General features: G+C 39.6%; 1 protein-coding gene across 5 annotated transcripts in view; it reads right to left on the minus strand.

Moving 5' to 3' along the window:
• Positions 1–2,544: 2,544 nt before the first annotated feature.
• LOC133530209 (MTOR-associated protein MEAK7) overlaps positions 2,545–19,114 on the minus strand; it is a 39,000-nt gene continuing 22,430 nt past the window's right edge. For 3 of the 5 annotated variants that reach the window (XM_061868073.1, XM_061868075.1, XM_061868071.1), the window contains exons 3-11: positions 17,280–17,412; positions 16,389–16,477; positions 15,961–16,157; positions 14,344–14,477; positions 13,815–13,961; positions 12,728–12,954; positions 11,840–12,025; positions 6,827–6,954; positions 2,545–4,257 (exon numbers count right to left, since the gene is read on the minus strand). In XM_061868073.1, the coding sequence (XP_061724057.1) occupies positions 6,844–6,954; positions 11,840–12,025; positions 12,728–12,954; positions 13,815–13,961; positions 14,344–14,477; positions 15,961–16,157; positions 16,389–16,477; positions 17,280–17,412 (1,224 nt within the window). In that variant the 3' untranslated portion in view covers positions 2,545–4,257; positions 6,827–6,843. Of the gene's footprint in view, positions 4,258–6,799; positions 6,955–9,819; positions 10,227–11,839; positions 12,026–12,727; positions 12,955–13,814; positions 13,962–14,343; positions 14,478–15,960; positions 16,158–16,388; positions 16,478–17,279; positions 17,413–19,114 lie in introns of those variants that run through there. The other 2 variants (XM_061868072.1, XM_061868074.1) reach the window with 2 other exon arrangements.

Genomic DNA, 19,114 nt, shown 5'->3' on the forward strand with positions numbered 1-19,114 from the left:
GAAACACTATTTCTAACAAAATAAAAGAGTAGAGAGATACTGCTCAATGTTAATTTTTTGACAAAGTCAGAGATCGTTCATGAAATATGGAAGGTAGAGGCCTCTACCTTCCATAATGATTTTCAAAAAGATTGTCAGTGAAGTTCTTTATTCGAGAATAATGACAAAAAAAATCCAAGAGACTAAAATTAAACAATACGATAATAAAACACAATTTTCATGGGATATGGTACCCAATTGATGGTTCTTATGTTACAATAAGAAGCAAAACCATATTCATCTTAATCAAGACCGCGCGCGTTGGAGGGTCTGCCTTGTTAGTCCAGTAACTTTCTCGCCTGAAAGTACGGGGTTCCTTTACGTCAAATCTGGTAGTTCTGATTTTTTCTGACTTGTTTATGATGTTGGCCCAATGAATATTCCAAGTTTGTGACCTCGAGCGTCGAGCTCAAGCTTTGTTTGACCTTAGGAACAATCGCGCCAAGCGGCATCGCCAAACTGCATACTCACTGCACTTAGTCTACGAATAGTTCGAAAATATGGAAGGGCTTTATCTCGGAAACTATTAGATCTACAGGGACAATTCTAATCTTGTGTTGTAGCAAATTTAGTCTACTATAAATATAATAGGTACTATAAAAATATGTCCTTTAGAGTTATAATCGTCCAAATCATAAAAAATCCGAAAATTTTGCGGTTTTTTCGACTTTTGACAAAGTTGCGTTCGGCACTCGAGGTCACAATCTTGAATTATTCATTGGGCCAACATCATAAACAAGTCTCCAAAAAATCAAAATTTGATTTGACGCTAAATGAATAAAGTTACTATTCACTAGATTATGTGGCCTAAATCGAATACTTAAACATGACATTGAAAAACTGGAATATATGTCATTTACGTGACAAAAGTGACCAAAGCCACCAGTGCCAAAAGCTGGGATCAAACGAGTGTTCTATGAATTAACAACATATGCCTCAACCACTGAACCACCCGAGTCACGGCGGTATGGGTCGAATTCTTGAGTAATCTCAAGTCTCATAGGCTTCCAGCGCCCTTGGCACTTGGCGCAGATACACTAAGGGCTTCTGTTCCCGTAAAAGTTTTACAATTCCCGTAAAAGTTCCCTAGAGTCAGACCAAGATAAGTTGGCAGCGATTTTGGCAGCCCAGACAGTGCAACTGTTATTTTAAACGTCAAACTTCTATTAAATTATGACGTTGCCTTAACCTATTGTCCGCCACAGTCGGCTCTGGCCATCATCGGAAAGTCTTGCCAAGGACGCCAACGTCGGCTACAGCCAACAGCTTCGCCAATTGAATAGGAAATTTCGCGGAACTCCATAAAGTTCAGTTTCGCTTAAATAATCGCGTGTGCCTGGCGTCCGGGGCGCGGCATATTCCTTCGCCGTCTGGCGTTCAAGAGGTTAACACTTGCACAGACTGGGCTATCAAAATCGCTGCCAACATATCTCGGTCTGACTCAAAAGACAATTGATACAATTTAGTTTTTCGTCAAATTTTGACAAGGGAATTAGACAATATCAAATCATACAAAAATTTTGCTTTTTTGAAAGGAATGTAAAACTAAGCTCGTGCATATGAAATCAGTATATGTACAGTACATTAAGCAGTGACCATTGGCACTTGATAATTTATAAAATATCTAACTCTCACTAGAAGTGACTAGTTTAAAAAAACACCATTTCAGTACAGTCGGCCTTTTTTTAAACACTTCGGAAATAAAACATTCATTACTTTTTTGACATATTGACCGTATTTTCATCGATATAAATGGCCGCGACTATACTTCAGTATGCTGACTAGTATGTACAGTAACTATCCTTATCAAATTTCAGACTAAAATTATCATTGATAAAGGAAACGAAAACTTACAGAATTTTAGATACCAAATAAACTGTTTATTGGTCGTTTTGTACCATTAGAAAGAAGGTAAGCGATTTTGACGTGTCTTTTTTTGAAAAACACTGTTGAAAATTAGTCACGGCAAATATGTCACAATTATAAACAATATACGATCATTTACATTAGATTGCTTTCATAAGTAATAGAATAGTTACTGATTTTTTAAAAGCGTTTTTAATTAAAAAAACATGTTAAGATTTACCTTTTTTTTTTAATATAAAAAATAAACTATAGTAGCAAATAACTATACACCAGCGGCATAAAACTTATCACATTACATAATTATGAAACACGTTCAAACTAGTTTGGAATCATCACTAGTCACTTATTGAAAATAGTTCCCTAAAAATTTAGAGATGTGAGAACAGTTAGAGTCGCATGATAAGATTCCTTTTTTACAAGCTTTTATTCAACTTGCCCTGTTAGTATGTAGGTATCATCAAACTGATCTGATGAGGGAAGGGAGGGAATTTCTTAATTATATATGGTTCCATATTTGGAGTTTCCATAGGAGGAAATAAAAATATTGGAAAAATAAAAATGAGTTTTTTTCTACTTTTCGATTCGAAATTACAAAATAACCGTAAATGCCAAGTACATCATATGTTAGGCAGATTTTCGACATGATCGACATCAACTTCTCCACATTCTACTTATATGCTACTATTGGGACAGTTTTGCTCCTAAGTGTATACACATTCGACCGCTCCTGTTCATAAAGAAACTATCTTTTTTGGTGTTACATGGTTTCGTTTGGTGCCAAACACATTTCAACAATTTTCATTTACATACAAGGCACCTATTGAAGTATTAAAAGCACAAAGACATTATTGCCAACACACATTTTAAATTGACACATGAATGATTGACAGATAAATATACAGTCACGCTCCATGCTTGTTGAGCCATTTAGGAGTTAATAACGCTAAAGCGTTTAGTTTCGCCGCTAGGGGCGCTAGTGTAGACGGAGGTCTTTCAATGCATAGTATTTTTGGGGGTTAAGCTTTTTTATCGGGAATTTTGACTCCTTATTCATAATTATGGTAAATCTTTTTTTCAATTTTTGATTATTCATGGTAAACATTAGATATAGTTCAACAAATGTTAGTGGTCTATAAAAAGTGTCAACTAAAATATATGCAAAATTAAACAGGTTTAAAAAATATAATATAATAAAATTACTTTTGTGTATATTAGAACGCATTTTTTTTTAAATGAGGATAGCAAAATTTTGAGAGCTGATTTTCTGGACCACCATCTACAGTGGCGCCAACTTGTGAGCACAAAAACTGTAGCCCTCATTGAATTGGATACCAACCAATTTAGATAGGACCCCAAATGGCAAAACAATCGCAGACCGTGATGGTACGATTCCCACCAACCGGCTGGAGTCTGGCCGCGGCGGAGCGCATTTCACAATGTCTTATACATACGCAATGGAGTCCGTCCGGAGCCGTCCGCGTCCGCGGGGAGCCGACCGGTTTGCGGCCGTACAAAAAATAGCTTTAATATATGAAATGACAAAAAGAAACAAAAACATCTTCCATCAAACTATTAATAAATAAAGACATATAAAAAATGATAAAAGTAATTTATAATATATTAAAATAAATAACTTAATAATATACAAATCACCAAATCTAACAGATCATATACATCATTCTAGGTATTATTATTTTACATTTACCAAAATAATCTCAAAAAAAAAAGTTTAATTCTTATCTTTGAGTGAGACCCTTTCTTTTACTTTCAAATAGTTTACTAAGCTTGATGTTAATTAATATATCCAACGATAAATGTATTCTTTTGAAAACTATATAAAGAAGAAAATGATTATTTACAAGCATGTTATTTTTTTTATAAATTCTATTCTACGAATATTATGAGATTTGCATATTACCAAATTGTGCGTTGCAATTTTTTATAAATATTGGGACCAGCCACTTTAACTAAATCTACCGATTTTTACAGAGAATGCTTTAAGCGACTATAAAAACATTGACATAGAAAAAGTTCTTTTTTTCTGTTGTCCGTGCGGAAAACGTCAACTTTCGGCACAGTAGAACAGAAAAATAGTATACACGCCTTGGTCAGTAAATAAGGAAGCCTCAGATCACATGGAATTGTCGACCGCGGCGAAGCCGTTTCTTACTTTTCTGCCCTAGTTATGTAAGTGCGGAAAACGTTAACTTTCGGCACGCTGCGGTAACAATGTTGCCGCTTCCCAGCTCCGTCGAACAGAAAAATAGTATACACGCCTTGGTCAGTAAATAAGGAAGCCTCAGATTACATGGAATTGTGGACCGCGGCGAAGCCTATTCTTGCTTTTCTGCCCTAGGTATGTAATATACTATGTAAGTTATACAATACAGTATTTTAATAGTACATTAGAGGCCGGGAAACGAAGGGTTGCAGGCCAAGTAGATATAGACCGGATAGGATACGCGGCCGGCAACCCCGTTTCTCACCGAGATTTGTATGGTGCTTTTCTCAAACTTGCAAAAAAAATGTAGTAAATTTGTTTTATTCGTAGGTTTACACACAGCTAAAAACAAATGACGAATCTACTACTATTTGATGGTTGAATGACACGAAGTGTCAGAATCAAAAACAAAAGGTTGCTTTACAGTGTGTAAGGCTGTATGAAATTCCTTTACATATCATCTTCACTCATCGCACAGGATACAATAGTATTTTCGGACCTAATTTGAAGTAAGTCATGTCAACATTTCATTGCAAATTTGAGAAAGTGTTTTCTGCAACCGTACCGTAAATCTAGTAATTTCACAAAAATAGTGACATTTCTTTCAAAGTGCCGTTACAGTCGAACGGTAATGAACCTTATTAGTTATAAGATAAAGCGCATTATAATGACGGCGGCTCATATATACCGTCGCTGTCCGACTCTCCGTAGAATACGCAAGGAATAATTAAAAGGAAATGCACCTTAGTAACTAGCTGGTAAGGTTCATTTAAGATCGAAAAAGTACTCACTGATAGCTTCCATTGCTTCATTTGCAAACATTACCTAGCCGGTGAGGCGCATTATAAAAGTAACTCGCGTATATCTCTTTCTTCATTTTTCCAAAGTTATGGTTCAGTTTCATTGGTCGATAACTCGGTCGATATAAAGCGTGCGGGGACTCCCCGCAGGCGGTAAAGTGGTATAACGACTAGGGAAACTCATAAGTCGATAGTTCGGTCGATATACAACATGCGGGTGACTCCCCGCAGGCGGTAAAGTGGTATAACGACTAGTGAAACTCATAAGTCTATAGTTCGGTCGATATACAGCATGCGGGTGACTCCCCGCAGGCGGTAAAGTGGTATAACGACTAGGGAAACTCATAAGTCTATAGTTCGGTCGATATACAGCATGCGGGTGACTCCCCGCAGGCGGTAAAGTGGTATAACGACTAGGGAAACTCATAAGTCTATAGTTCGGTCGATATACAGCATGCGGGTGACTCCCCGCAGGCGGTAAAGTGGTATAACGACTAGGGAAACTCATAAGTCTATAGTTCGGTCGATATACAGCATGCGGGTGACTCCCCGCAGGCGGTAAAGTGGTATAACGACTAGGGAAACTCATAAGTCGATAGTTCGGTCGATATACAGCATGCGGGTGACTCCAGAGCAGGCGGTGAGGTGGTGTAACGACTAGTGAAACTCATAATGGCATGCGTTTTGGAAATCCCACACCCCGCATACGGGCCCTATCGACCAATGAAACTGAGCCATTGGTTTTGTTTGGAAATGTTACCATCAGGCGGGCCGTATGCTTGTTTGCCGCCGACGTGGTATAGAAAAAAAATGTACCTTACTAAAGAAGAGACGCTCTCCACATAGATTTTAGTAGATTGACCTGCCTGCTGCTATCTCTTTTGCACGCGCATAATTATATTACTGTCCAGCTCGCCCAGTGACATGATAGCCAGCATCATGGGCGGGATAGCAATATAATTATGCGCTTGCAATAGGGGATATTACGCAAAACTGCGTAGGGGGCGCCTCCAGCACATACTGAGGGCCTACCGCGAAACACGAAAATCGAAATTTCGTTATCTGTCTCTCTATCACTCTTGCCTATTCGAGCGATTAAGACACAGATAACGAAAATTCTTTTTCGCGTTTCGCGGTAGGCCTTTGTAAACAAACAGCCTTGATGGATCAAAATCATAGTGAAAACTTCTCAAATAACTGTTTCAGGCATAGTGTGTATGAGTTACTCTATGGTTTATAACAAGACTCAGAAACCGGTTAAATTTTCAAACCACAAACCACTTACTACCACAGAACCTACTTAACTTACTTACTTTACTTGGCGCAAAACCTTTTTAATTTCGGTTTCGCTCGAAAAACTGTTATTTTTAAATTGGTTTTTATGAGAACAGTTCTTGTCAAATTAACCGGTTTACAACTATAAAAACCAGTTTCTTCCTATGCCGGTGTCTATGCTTACGTAGCACACCATCAGACCAGCCGGCCGTTTCGTCGCTCGTCGAATAAACCGGTTTTTTTAGGTTACAATAAAGTTCTTAAAACGTTCGCGTTCTTATAAAAGTTCGGAGTAAAACCAAAATAAACCGGTATTTTATAAACCGGTTCAGAGCCTTGGTTTAGAATATGCTTTCTGGCGGCAGAACATTGCAGTAATACTCTATATATAGCAACAGGCGGGTCAATGTACGGAACTCTATGTGGAAAGCGTCTCTTCTTTACATGGGCGTAGGCAGGTACAGGGGGGCAGCTGCCCCTGGGGGGCCTTGGAGTTTAAATTTTACATACAATGTTTGGCCCTCTGAGGTGTTTGCCCCCCCCCCCCTCCTAGGCCTCCGGCGATATCATCTTACATCCCCCCCCCCCTCCAGTTCACTGGTTGGCTACGGCTTAGCTTCTTTACCTAATCCATAAGGTTTATTATAAAGGGGGCGGCTCGCGTACGCCATCGCTGTGTCGAGTCTTGCCGGCCATCTCGAGGATCGCCTTCGCTTCTGGGTTCGTGTCTAAGATGCTTACGTCGCGTTCGCCCTGGAAATATTAATATACAGTATATAAAGTTATGTGTAATACGAATAGGGAATATTACGCGAAACTCTGCGTAGGGGGCGCCACAATCACAATCACAATCTGAGGGTCTATCGCTAAATCGCAAGAAAATCAAAATTTAGTTATCTAACCTCTCTGTCACTCTTGCATATGCGAGGGTTAAAGAAGCAGATAACTAAATTTCGCGTTTCCCGTTAGGCTCTTTGTAAACAAACCGCCTTGATGCATCAATGACATATTTTATTATCGGTGAAAACTTGTCAAAAACCAGTTTAAGGCACAGTATGTATAAGTTACTCTATGGTTTACCATAGGTGCTAGTGCTGCACTCTGGCGGCAGAACATTGCAGTAATACTAATACTCCCTATTGGAACCTTGAAAAATCTAAGTATTCTAATCTAATCTAAATCTAAATCAGAACTACGACTACATACAATATATAGTCTGGCAAACACAACTTGCCAGTCAGTAACAACAAAGGAAACTACCTAGAGTCAGACGTTATTGACGTTTACTTAACACTTGCACAGGCTGGGATATCCAAATCGTTGCCAACTTACCTTGGTCTGTCTCTATACTCTTCCCTTTCTTTTGGGTGCTAGTACTAGCGTAAGACGAAGACAGTATGATTCTCTCTATGTTTGAAATACGACAGCCCTGGACCAAACTATACATACAAGGTCGATTTACAAGAGCTGGCACGAATAGAATGAATCAGTGAATGAAAATATCTGTGTGTATCACATTAACCAATAAAATGGTGGCTCTGTATACCGATACAGGTGTCACTCATACATTGAAAGTTTCGTTCACTCCAATCGTGCCAACATTCATGAATAAACCTGTACATATTGCACTATAGATCGTTTCATTCACGAAGACACATGCCTTGACTCGTAATGTCATGTAATTAAAGGTTAGATATGACAAATCTGCGCGTCATCGTGGATGACACTAACTATATTTGTTATTTCTTGGTGTATGATGTTACTAAGTCCATCTAGGTCAAATTACAAGCAGAAATTTCTCATGCTTAGGCTACCTTACTACTATGCAAGTTTACAATTATTTTACAATATTGGTTTTGCTAATCATCTACATAATATCTGATTAATTAAAAATTATAAAATACCAAAGTCGCATGATTAGCATAATTGTTTCGATCGTCGATTTTTCTAGAAATTCCGTATAATATCCAGTCTTGCAAGTACGCTGGATTTCCTGATCACAAACTGAAGGTTTTTAACCTTTTGAACGCCAAGAACACTTAAATTCGTCATGACTACAGCGCTAAGAACGCTTATATATTATGGCATACACTGTCAATGTCATCTTCCGGGACATTCTATAAAAAAGTTTACTTTTTCGGGGACGTGACGCGTATGGTAACTACCTTAGGAAAGAAGAATAATGCCTACTCGTCCATACAAAAAGAGAAATTGTTTTTCTGTCAAGTTCAAGTCAAGTCAAGTTTCACTTTGGAAGTGTCTCTCGTGCACACTATTCAGTTTAGAAAAAAATTATATTAGAAACCTCAATATCATTTTTGAAGACCTATTCATAGAGACCCGTATGGGTTAAATGAAAAAAAAATGAGTTTCAGTTCTGTTTCAGTTCTAAGTATGGAGAACCCCCAAAATTTATTGTTTTTTTTTCTATCTTTGTGTGAAAATCTTAATGCGGTTCACAGAATACATCTACTTACCAAGTTTCAACAGTATAGTTCTTATAGTTTCGGAAAAAAGTGGCTGTGACATACGGACGGACAGACATGACGAATCCATAAGGGATCCGTTTTTTGCCATTTGGCTACGGAACCCTAAAAAAGAAAACCTAAATCTAGTTTTTCATTGTGTCAATAACATACGAAAAAAATATGGAGAATGGAAAATATTTAATAACTTGCAGAAATCTGTAATATATATATCGTTGAATGTAAGGCTAAGTTAACGTTATCATGCCAAATATCGGTGTCATAGCTTTATCAAGTGTAAAAAAATAGCGTCACGTACCCGACACTTTCCTGTAGGGCTAAGAAGGTCGGCTCTTTATCATTTGTCACCATGCCTATCACGTTCTAACAAGCATGTAAGCGCGAAAGTGACGGGCATAGTGACAAGTGATAAAAATGGAACCATGCTGCCACCGCTGGAATGCATAATAGGGGGTCTTTTTGATTTAATAGTTATTTAACTTGGATTTTATGTTACCTAATTTCGCTGGTTGACTGACACCGAAATCACAATTTGGTACAAAAAAAATGTACTTAAGTATGCAATAACTGTAAAAGATTTTTATTGTGACGTTTTCGCGAGTGCAAACCTCGGCTCGTATCAACGAGTTTTTCGGAAGTTATGTCCATTATATCCACCTAATTTAATCGAAATTTGACGGAAAAAAAAACAACAACATAAAATTCGGCCCATATATTTGTTGTAAGTTCATAATGCTCGTTACAGATGGCCCTCTATTTGAAATAAGAAACACACCCGTAATATTGGTGTATGAGTGTCGAGTTTGTATGGCATGTGGCACTCAAAGGCTAATGGGGCCCACTGATTAACAGTCCGCCGGACGGTATCGGCCTGTCAATTGTTCAGAACTGTCAACCTTTTGTTCATACTGTAAAGATGTCACGAGACGAGCACGATTACGGTATAATGGGCGTTACTTCTCTCTTGCGTTACTCAAATGGCTTCTACTGTAAAGTAAGCTGCAGAGTGCCCCCCCCCCCCCCCCCCCCATCAACAAATTGATATGCAAGGGGGTACATAGTTTCAGTTAATTAGGTTTAACTGTAAGGACCTTGAACGTTTTAATATAAATCGTAAACTGAAACAGAAAAGTCATTATATAAAGGAGAATTTTTACAACGAAGTTTAAGGGTTGTGGACAGATTTGTGTCGGTCAACAAATTGATTCGCCCTAATATAAATCCAATTCCGATTGCGATATCGTAAGATGGCGCGTTGTACAGCTCGATTCACAATAGCAGGCACGCACGGAGGAATGAATGAATGAAAATACGTAATTAACCAACAAGAATAGTGACAGACTGTATACGTGTTTCGTTCACTCATACATAGTTTCGTTCAATCCATTCGTGTCAGCTTTCGTGAACCTGTATATTATAGGCGTGGCGTTCAAAAGGTTAAACCACTGAAGGTTTTTTTATGAGTTCAAGGAAGACGTGGTCCGTTTTGTGGGTCTCGAGGACGCTGTGGTGCGACGGGTTGGAGGCCGTTTCGGTGTCCTAGAGGGAAAGGAAGGGATAGAGGTTAGGGTGGTATGGGATAGAAACTGTTAAGGGTGAAATATACACCTAACTCAAAAATGTGTCCCATATGCAGTGAACGGAAATTTTATTCCCGTTCACTGTCACTAAAGTGTTGTCGGAAATTTATCCCGTTCACTGTCCATATGCTTAATTCGCCGACATAAGCGCTATGGGACATATTTTAGAGTAAAATGTGTAATTTCAGCGCGATACTTAATAGTTTCGGAGAAATCATCCATTTTTTATACATGCTGAACCGTGCTAAACTAAATTATGTTCTAGATTACTTAAAAAAATGCTGTAAAGCGAATTTTCCTTCTGATCATCATTTTCTCAAAGAATATTCGGCGTTGCAAGTACCAGGGCATTAGAAAACGAAAGAGTTAAAAAACGGCCGAAGGTTTGCGTATAAGTTCAAGGAAAACGGCCGTCTTGACTCAAGCACGCTGTGGTGCGACGGTTTGGAGGCAGTTCCAGTGTCCTGAAGTGAAAGGGGGGGATAGGGGCAACTTCCAAAAATGTTTGTCCGATGTGTCGGTAGCCAATCGTTTTCAAAAACCATGAAGCTTTATAAACTCTGAAACCATTGGATTAGGTTACATTTGTGACCCTTTTAAACACAAATCGGTTTTTGAAAAAAACGCATTCGCCAAATGACACATTGGACAAAAACGGTTTCGAGAGTGCAATATGTAACCTATGGATGGTAGTATAGGATTGAAACTGTTAGGAAGGTATTAGATTTCTGTACATGTCCGGATGGTAGGAAGATCTCTTTAGAAATATTCGGATACGTAAAAAGATCTAACTATAATATAGGGTAGGAAATTCATGCAGTTCGAGTTGGCTAAGATTCCAAATCTCTTCAAGAACCCCATACTGTAGTTTCGAAAAGGCGTCAACGATTTCAAAAGCAACGAAACCAGTCTCCTCAGGCTGGCAGCTGTTCATTGGTGGCGTTCAAACTGTTAAACATTTTCGCTGACCAACAGCTCAAACCTCGATGCTTCTTATATGAAAGTATTCCTCTTTGCTAAGCCGCTTGCAGCCACTGATCTCTCGGACGGAATCCGAGGATCCCTCTCCGAATAAAAATAGCGAAGATGCCACCTAATTTGAGCATTTTCTAGCATTTTTTCACGTCACGTCGGTGGCAAACAAGCACACATACCGGTATGCGGTTAGCATAGCCTATAGACGCTTGCAGCGTATTTCATACGAGTCGCTATAGTGTTGTCTGTAGAGAAATGTACCAGGGTATAAGTTTGTAGGAGATTCCCGATTCCCTGTCGATTTCAGGCTTATCTGCAACAGCCCAAACCTTGATGCTACTTATATGGAAGTCCTCTTTGCTGTTAGAGGATTTCACTGAGGATCCTTCTCCGAATAGAAATAGTGAACTGCCACCCAAATTGGTTTTTTTAGCTTTTTTTCATGCCACGTCGGTGGCAAACAAGCATACAGACCGGTAATAAATAGGTAGCTTAGCCCATGGACGCTTGCATGTCTAGAGTCATCAATTGTGTGTCGATATAGCGTTGTTTTATAACAAAATGTACCAGGGGATAAGAAGTTTGTAAGAGACTCACCGATTCCTTGTCGCTTTCGGGCTTGTCTCCGACAGCCCAAACCTCGATGCTCCTTATATGGAAGTCCTGTTCTTTGCTAAGTCGCTTGTAGCCGCGGTAGGTGGTACAGGATTCTGCTGAGGATCCTTCCCCGAATGGATCTGCGGGGATCCAGATGGCGCCGAAGTTAAATTGGCCACCCATTAACTGTGGATAGAAAGTTTTAAGATCATTCATGTGATATTCCTTTTTTTCTTATTCAAAAGTTCGTCAAAAACAGTATGTAACTCAGTAACAGTTGTATTAATTACTTTTTTGTAGAAAGTTCAAATTTTATTGACAGATTGTTGTGACGTGGATCGTTGGATCCTTTTTCCTACGTTTCGTTCATTTGTTTTTGCATTGATCTTTACCATGTCATAAAAACACAGGAAATATAAACAGCAGAGAAGAAAATTTTAACAACCCTAAATAAAGAAATATTGACAACCCTAGCACGTTGCAGAGGCCGTATTCAAAACAACGACGTAGCAATCAATTTGAGTAGATAAACGTCAACATTAGGCAAGTGCACCTTCTATGCCGAAACTATGCTCTAAGACTTACTTGAATATCTCGGTTTAGGTTTGAATTTGGTACTTAGTACTATCCTCCTAAGGCCCAGCTGTACAGATGAAAAATCTAAAATTTGCCACTGAATATGAACCTACCTACCTATTGTGTAGGTAATAGAGTGGATAGGGATTTTGCGTTGTTTGAAAGTTGAACGTAACAATGCAAAAGCGACTCTGTTCCAATTGAATATGATTTAAATTTCATCGAACTGAAGAAGTACTATAGGTAGGACCTTGGGCCTTAGGAGGATATTATTATATAGAATAAATTTCTATGGTGTTACTAATAACTAACCAGTCCATTCGGCAAGGTCTTCGTATGCTGATTAAGGTACTGGTAATGGTTGTTAAAGCCCGAAGAGCTATAGACCCTCATCTTCGGAGCCAGGGTGAACAGGAACGACTCCTCCCGCCCCACGAAGTTGGGGCCTATCTCCCAGGAGTCCGTGGCGAAGCCGCCGAAGATGTGCCCGTGGGTGTCCTCTATAATGATGATGGAGGCACCTTGATCACATATGCGACCTGCGAAAACAAGGAAAACGTTTGAATTTTTTCGTTACCGATATCCAACCCGCGACCCCTAGTCAGTGGGGCGACACTCCTCCTTTCGGGTATTCTAGGCTCCGTCCGGCTCAGTATTGCTCCGAGCAATTATTAGGTTTGGCACAACTCGACGTCCCTATGCGTGCACGACCACAGATAACTTGAATTTTGACAACCCTAAATAGCCGAAATGAATAGTGCCATACATTAAGAAGCGACAGCATGATTCGTCCCAGAATCGCTGTCAAACTTCGGTTTTGTAGGAAGTGACATTTCGATAGTAGCATTATTTATTCTGCGCCCTAGTTAACAGGGCGCCTAAAGCCAGGAAATTAGAAAGGAACAAAAAATATGGCTCGTCACGAAACTTGCAACGGGAGATTTTACTATCGCGCGATAGTCAATTCTCTTAAAGTATAATTCTTATTTAAATTTCGCTAAAACAAAAAACATCATTTGTGTTGAAGCGGTGGTGGTATGTTGTTGTTGAGGTTTGATGCTTGATGATTCATTAAAATTTACAATTAGTTCATCGCGTTGGCAATCTAGCTGGAATTCCGTCCGTTTTCAGTCAGTCTACCGCCGCGGGGTGAGGTAACTCGAGGCGGAGCGAAGTGGGCATTCTGTAATACTGTTATTTGGTATACATACCGACCATAGTAGCGAAGGATTCACCGCGTATATGCGAGGAGAACAGAAACGCCATTTACGTCAAGACAATACTGTGCACGCGAACTGAAAGCGAGCGCGCAATAAGAAAGTCTATGTGTGTAATGACCAATGCACACGTGTTTCATACGACGATTTTCAACACTATTAATTTTATTTGGTATACGTACCGACCATGGTAGCGAAGGACTCCCCGTGTATGTGCGAGGAGAACAAAAAACGCCACTTGTGTTGATGCGAGGGTGGTATGCTGTTGTTGAGCCACACGATGTGCGATAGGTCGATGAAGGCGGGGTAGTCCGGCATCGAATCCAGACCTGCCATATACAAAACAAATTGATAACCAACCATAATAATGACATAATGGGATCTCAAAATCATGAAAAATGGGATGAGATATTTATAGGTACCAACTACGCCACGAGGCCAGTACAAGTAAATAATAGTTATTTACGATACAAGTGCGGAATGTAGGAAATTCGCAACGAGTGGCGATAAATTTACTAAGGAATAAGCACTTTCCGTGCCTATGTCGAAAATTTAAAGGGCGGGTGTAATAACCGCAGTCAAATGGGGACGGTCGACCGTAGTGTGATCTCGCTCTATCCCGTACAGCATCGTATACACTGTTTCTGTCATGTGTTTCAGTAGGGTGTCCATCATGAGACACGACCAACTTAGAGTACAATATACACGTACCATACACCATGGGTAGCATTTGTGGCACCGCAGTTAAAGGGGGACCGTCATCTGTAGTTTGTTCCCGCTCTATCCCGTACAGCGTTGTATACACTGTCTCTGTCATGTGCTTCAGTAGGGTGTCCGTCATGAGCCTGCAATGAGGAGAAACAGTAAATTTTAAGTAAATACGTTTTAAGCGTTCTATATTTGTTAGAGGCGTTTCAATCGTCGAGTGCGAGCGTCAGACTTTAACTCTCATATGTAATCTCTGTATTGCTTAAACACTACGAGTCCTATATAGACATTTGATCCTCAGAAAAATCAAGGTTGATTGACATTATTTACAAAAAACTGAACTAACACCACTGGCAACAGCCTCTCCCAAAGTTTGTACGGCCACCGTCTAGCCACTTAAACCTTTATCTCTTACACGGCCCAATAGGCACTTGGGAATAAGATTAAAGCCAGTTCTCTAGGCGGCTTCTTAAGCAAATGAAGACAAACGCTTACGGGCCTCATTGATAGAAAATATGCTAAGTAGCTTTAAAAAGGTTTAACATAGAACTGTTGGAATTTTTTAAAGGGCATCTTAAATTCTTAGTTTCCTAGAAGAAACCGGTTCCTCGAGTTTAGACTTTAGAGACAGTTTTTTTTTCTAGGAGGAAAATAGTCTTACCAGTGAGACAATTGCTTGGAGTTCACAGCCTGCAGAGGTGAATCAAGGTCTAGACTAACGCTACTAGAGTTTGAACTGCCGCTGCTTTTCCGTGAAATCCCTTGTCAATCCACTTTTTCGGCGCGCTTGCCGCCACTTAAACCTTGGTCTCTTACTTATGCGGCCCAATAGACAGTTATAAGATTCAAATTGGATCTTCTCAAAAGGCATAGCATTCGGATCTTGGCGACCGGCGACCGCACCCACTGTTTTGTATGGATTAATATGAAACACTGACGGATGCAAGCGACCGCGACCGGCGACCGCGACCAGCGACCGCGACCCACTGTTTTGCACGGATTACTATGAAACTCTGACGGATTCAAGCGACCGCGACCCACTGTTTTGTATGGATTACTATGAACCACTGACGGATGCAATGCAATGCGACCACGTCGCGCGACCAGTGAGTGTGGCCAGCGAGCAACACGAGCCGCGCGACGCGGTCGCTTCTGAGGCTGTATCGTCGCGCGACGCTGCCGAGACGCACGCAATATGGCGGCGTTTTATTCGCAGGAGGATGAAATATTGGTGGATTGGTAGTGTCTAAAAACCCACTGTATTATAATATGAGGCCCAAATCTTACAAAGATAACACTGTGAGAGAAAATATTTGTGAAGAAATAGGATAACCATTGAATAAAGCAAGTAACTGTTGAATAACTCTTTTTCTGTTCGCAGTTAAAACTTCCAACATCTTGAAATGCAACCGTCCTATACAGCAAAAGCAGCAAACTTGGGTCGTCGGTCACCTCTCCTTGGTCGCGTTGACACGCATGCTATCTGTCGCCTACCTACAGGCGACAGTGGTCGCTAGGTCGCAAGGCCGCGGTCGTGGTCGCGGTCGCCAAGAACCAAATGCTACCTTAAGGGAATCATCAAGCAAATTACGGTTCTCTAGGGATAATGTCAGTTCTCACCAAGTAGACAATTGTTTTGAGTTCACAGCCTGCGGAGGTGCATCAGGGTCTGAACCAACGCCGCTGGAAACAGCCTCTCCTAAAGTTTGAACCGCCGCAGCTTTTCCACGAAAGCCCTTGTCGATCCATTTCTCGGCGCGCTTGCCGCCCGAGGTCTTCAGTACTTTGATGTAGGTGGACACTATTGCTTCGCAGTACTGAAAATAAGGTTAATTTCAAAAGGGCTATGGGTCAAAATGGTCCAAAAACTAACAGAGTTGGGAGTTATCTCATTTAATAGATATTTTTATGTCCTAAATTTGATTGTATCGACACCTAGCGGAATTCCATTGCAGAACTGTAACCGTTCGTTACTGTTTACGGTTCGGTTCAATATGTAGTGGTTAATGGTCAATTCTAATTAACGTTCGGCTAACACTAAAAGTTACCTCCTTTATTAGCTGATACGGCAGTTCGTCGTTTTCGCTGTAGTTGCCTAAACTTCTGTACGTCACCATCATCTTCTGGTCCACCGAACCTGAAAAGATACAATATAGATATAAAGCTTAAAATTTACATATAACATAAAATGTTTGTTCTGGGGTGAATTGCAATAAAACATTACTTACCTAAGTTAAGGACCTTCAATTAGTCTGAAGGTAATTGATTCCGTGGTATTACGACAATCAAGCAGTTTCTATTTAACCTTTTGAACGCCAAGAACACCTAAAGTTGTTGTTACTAGTCGTGCCCACAACACCAAGGACAACTATAGGTGTCATAATAATAGAAACCGGTTTACGGGTATCTATGTACCCGTGATTGGGTTCCAGGAGGCGTTCTAACATTACATCAAAGCTCTCCAAACGGTCTCTACGTGTTGGATCTATATCCCCACGCACGCCTTATAAATGGCTTGAAAACCCCAGAGTTTGTAACGGAGATACAAATAATAATAATAATAAATTCTTTATTTTGGCAGGCAAGAAATCCAAAAAAATACAATGCACATAATAAAAGGTGTAAAAGAGAACATACAATACATTAAAAAATAAAAATAAAATACTAAAACAATGAAATAAAACATTTACAAACATTGCACTAAAGATGGCCGTTCTCATACCGGTTTCGCCAAGTTAGTTAGTAGCTATGGCGGACCCTGTCAAAGTAACCTTCAAACTTTTAAATAAGGTTTACATTAGCTCCCTTGCACCCGGGACCTTGGCGTTTGAGTGATGTTTGTGTTTATTACATAAAGCGTTCAAAGGGTTAAGTTACATGCATGAAAATATATTGGCGCTTCTTAAGAGACAATTGGGGACTGTTTCTGAGATACTTACCTCTGACATTGTAAACATATAGTTCTGCGAAGCGAGTGAAGTCACAAGTAGCCGCCTTTTGAGACCCCGTGTCGAACAAGTAGTTGGATAGGTACTGCGCCAGCCGGGGGTCTATTAGGGGACCCCAGTGTTTCTGGAAAAAAAAGTGTTAATGCTTGAAAATGGAGACCTAAGCTCTCCGAAACATGTAGCGCGAAACTAAGAACTAAGATACAATAAAATTAAAACTTATACTAATAGTTGCTTCACTTGCTACATATGTATTTATTTAATGTTATGGCATTTAGGGATTGCAATCCGGTCCGGCGGATCCGGTAATCCGGCCGGATCCGGCACTTTTCAGGAGCTACCGGATCCGGTCAAATAAAAAAAACGCCTAAATACAGCACGCACTGTGCGGTTTAGATGAGGAAAAGGCGATGGATGAGAGGTATGAACTTGAACAGAACATAAAACGAATGAAAACGTTTAAATTTAGTTAAATAAAAATATATTTATTATGACGATGACTGGGAACAGAAGTTGCCTTTCATGTTGGTGGCACGATACGACGATTACATAAATACTGTAATAGAAGGAAAAATTAAACGATGGAGATGCCATGGAAGGCATTTGTAATTTATGCTAAAGAGAAGAAAAGAGTGTCATAATGTTGTGATAGGAGATTAAAAGTAAACAAATGAGCAGGATTAAGTCGGCAGTACTCAACCGACTAGAGCTGGGCTAATCAATATGTGTTACATGTGTGAATGAATATAAGATTGTAAGTTTGTATTGAAAATGAATGTATGAAATGAAATGATAACATTGATAATCTTTATATATAATATATATATATATATATATATATGATAAAATATTGTTTATTTTCTATTCAAATTTGAGAGAGAATCTTTTGTATTTACAATTTCATCCAATCTTATGCAATTTCCTTAATGGTACATGCTACTCTACGTCTAGCCAATTCTTTATTTGATCCATGTAACTTTTCTTAAGGAGTCCCTTTCCGCGATGGATTTCAATTCTACACTCTATTATTTTTCACATGAGATCGTCGTGTCGTGTAAGTCGTGTTCCATTCCCTAAAATTTGACCAATATATTTTTCTGTAAATAAAAAAAAGGTAATTTTTTTAAATCATACAGACTACTACTTTCTTGGGCAAAAAATGAGGGAAAATTTAATATCATTTTGGTTAATAGTAAAATATCTTATTTTCTTACTAGAATGGATGTCAACGTTACAAAGAATTCAATCAAGGAACAGTTACGAAAACTTGTCATTTCAAAGAGTTCCAATTCCCACCCCACATCCCAATACCGGGCTTTGGAAACTAATCAAATTTATAATTGTAAACGAAAATTTGAGCACTTGTGAATGGTTATATATAATAAATGACCGATTTCATATTTGGGTTTTTAAGTGATATTGACAAGGTCACACTTTTTACTACTAAGGGTTATTTTATTGTTAAGAAGTTATTTATTAACTTCAAATTATAGATTTAGGAATACGTATTACGCAAAAAACTAGAAAAATATGTCATTTAATTAATTTTGATATCCCTATACCAAACCGGATCCGGTCCGGCCGGATCCGGCCGGATTATGGCCAAAATCCAGCCGGATCCGGCCGGATTGAAAATCAATCCGGTTTGCAATCCCTAATGGCATTATTATTCGATTACATTAAGTCTGGAAGTCATAATCATAATAATAATCGCCCGCAGGGCAGCTTGTGGCAAGCTATTGGGGAGTAACGACCCCACGGACCCGGTCAGGGTCTCCGTACGTGTCTTGGTCCGTCGGAGAGGACCCCAAGGGGTCCCCTTCGCC

This window comes from Cydia pomonella, chromosome 22, assembly GCF_033807575.1.
Source record: "Cydia pomonella isolate Wapato2018A chromosome 22, ilCydPomo1, whole genome shotgun sequence".
Lineage (NCBI taxonomy): Eukaryota > Metazoa > Arthropoda > Insecta > Lepidoptera > Tortricidae > Cydia > Cydia pomonella.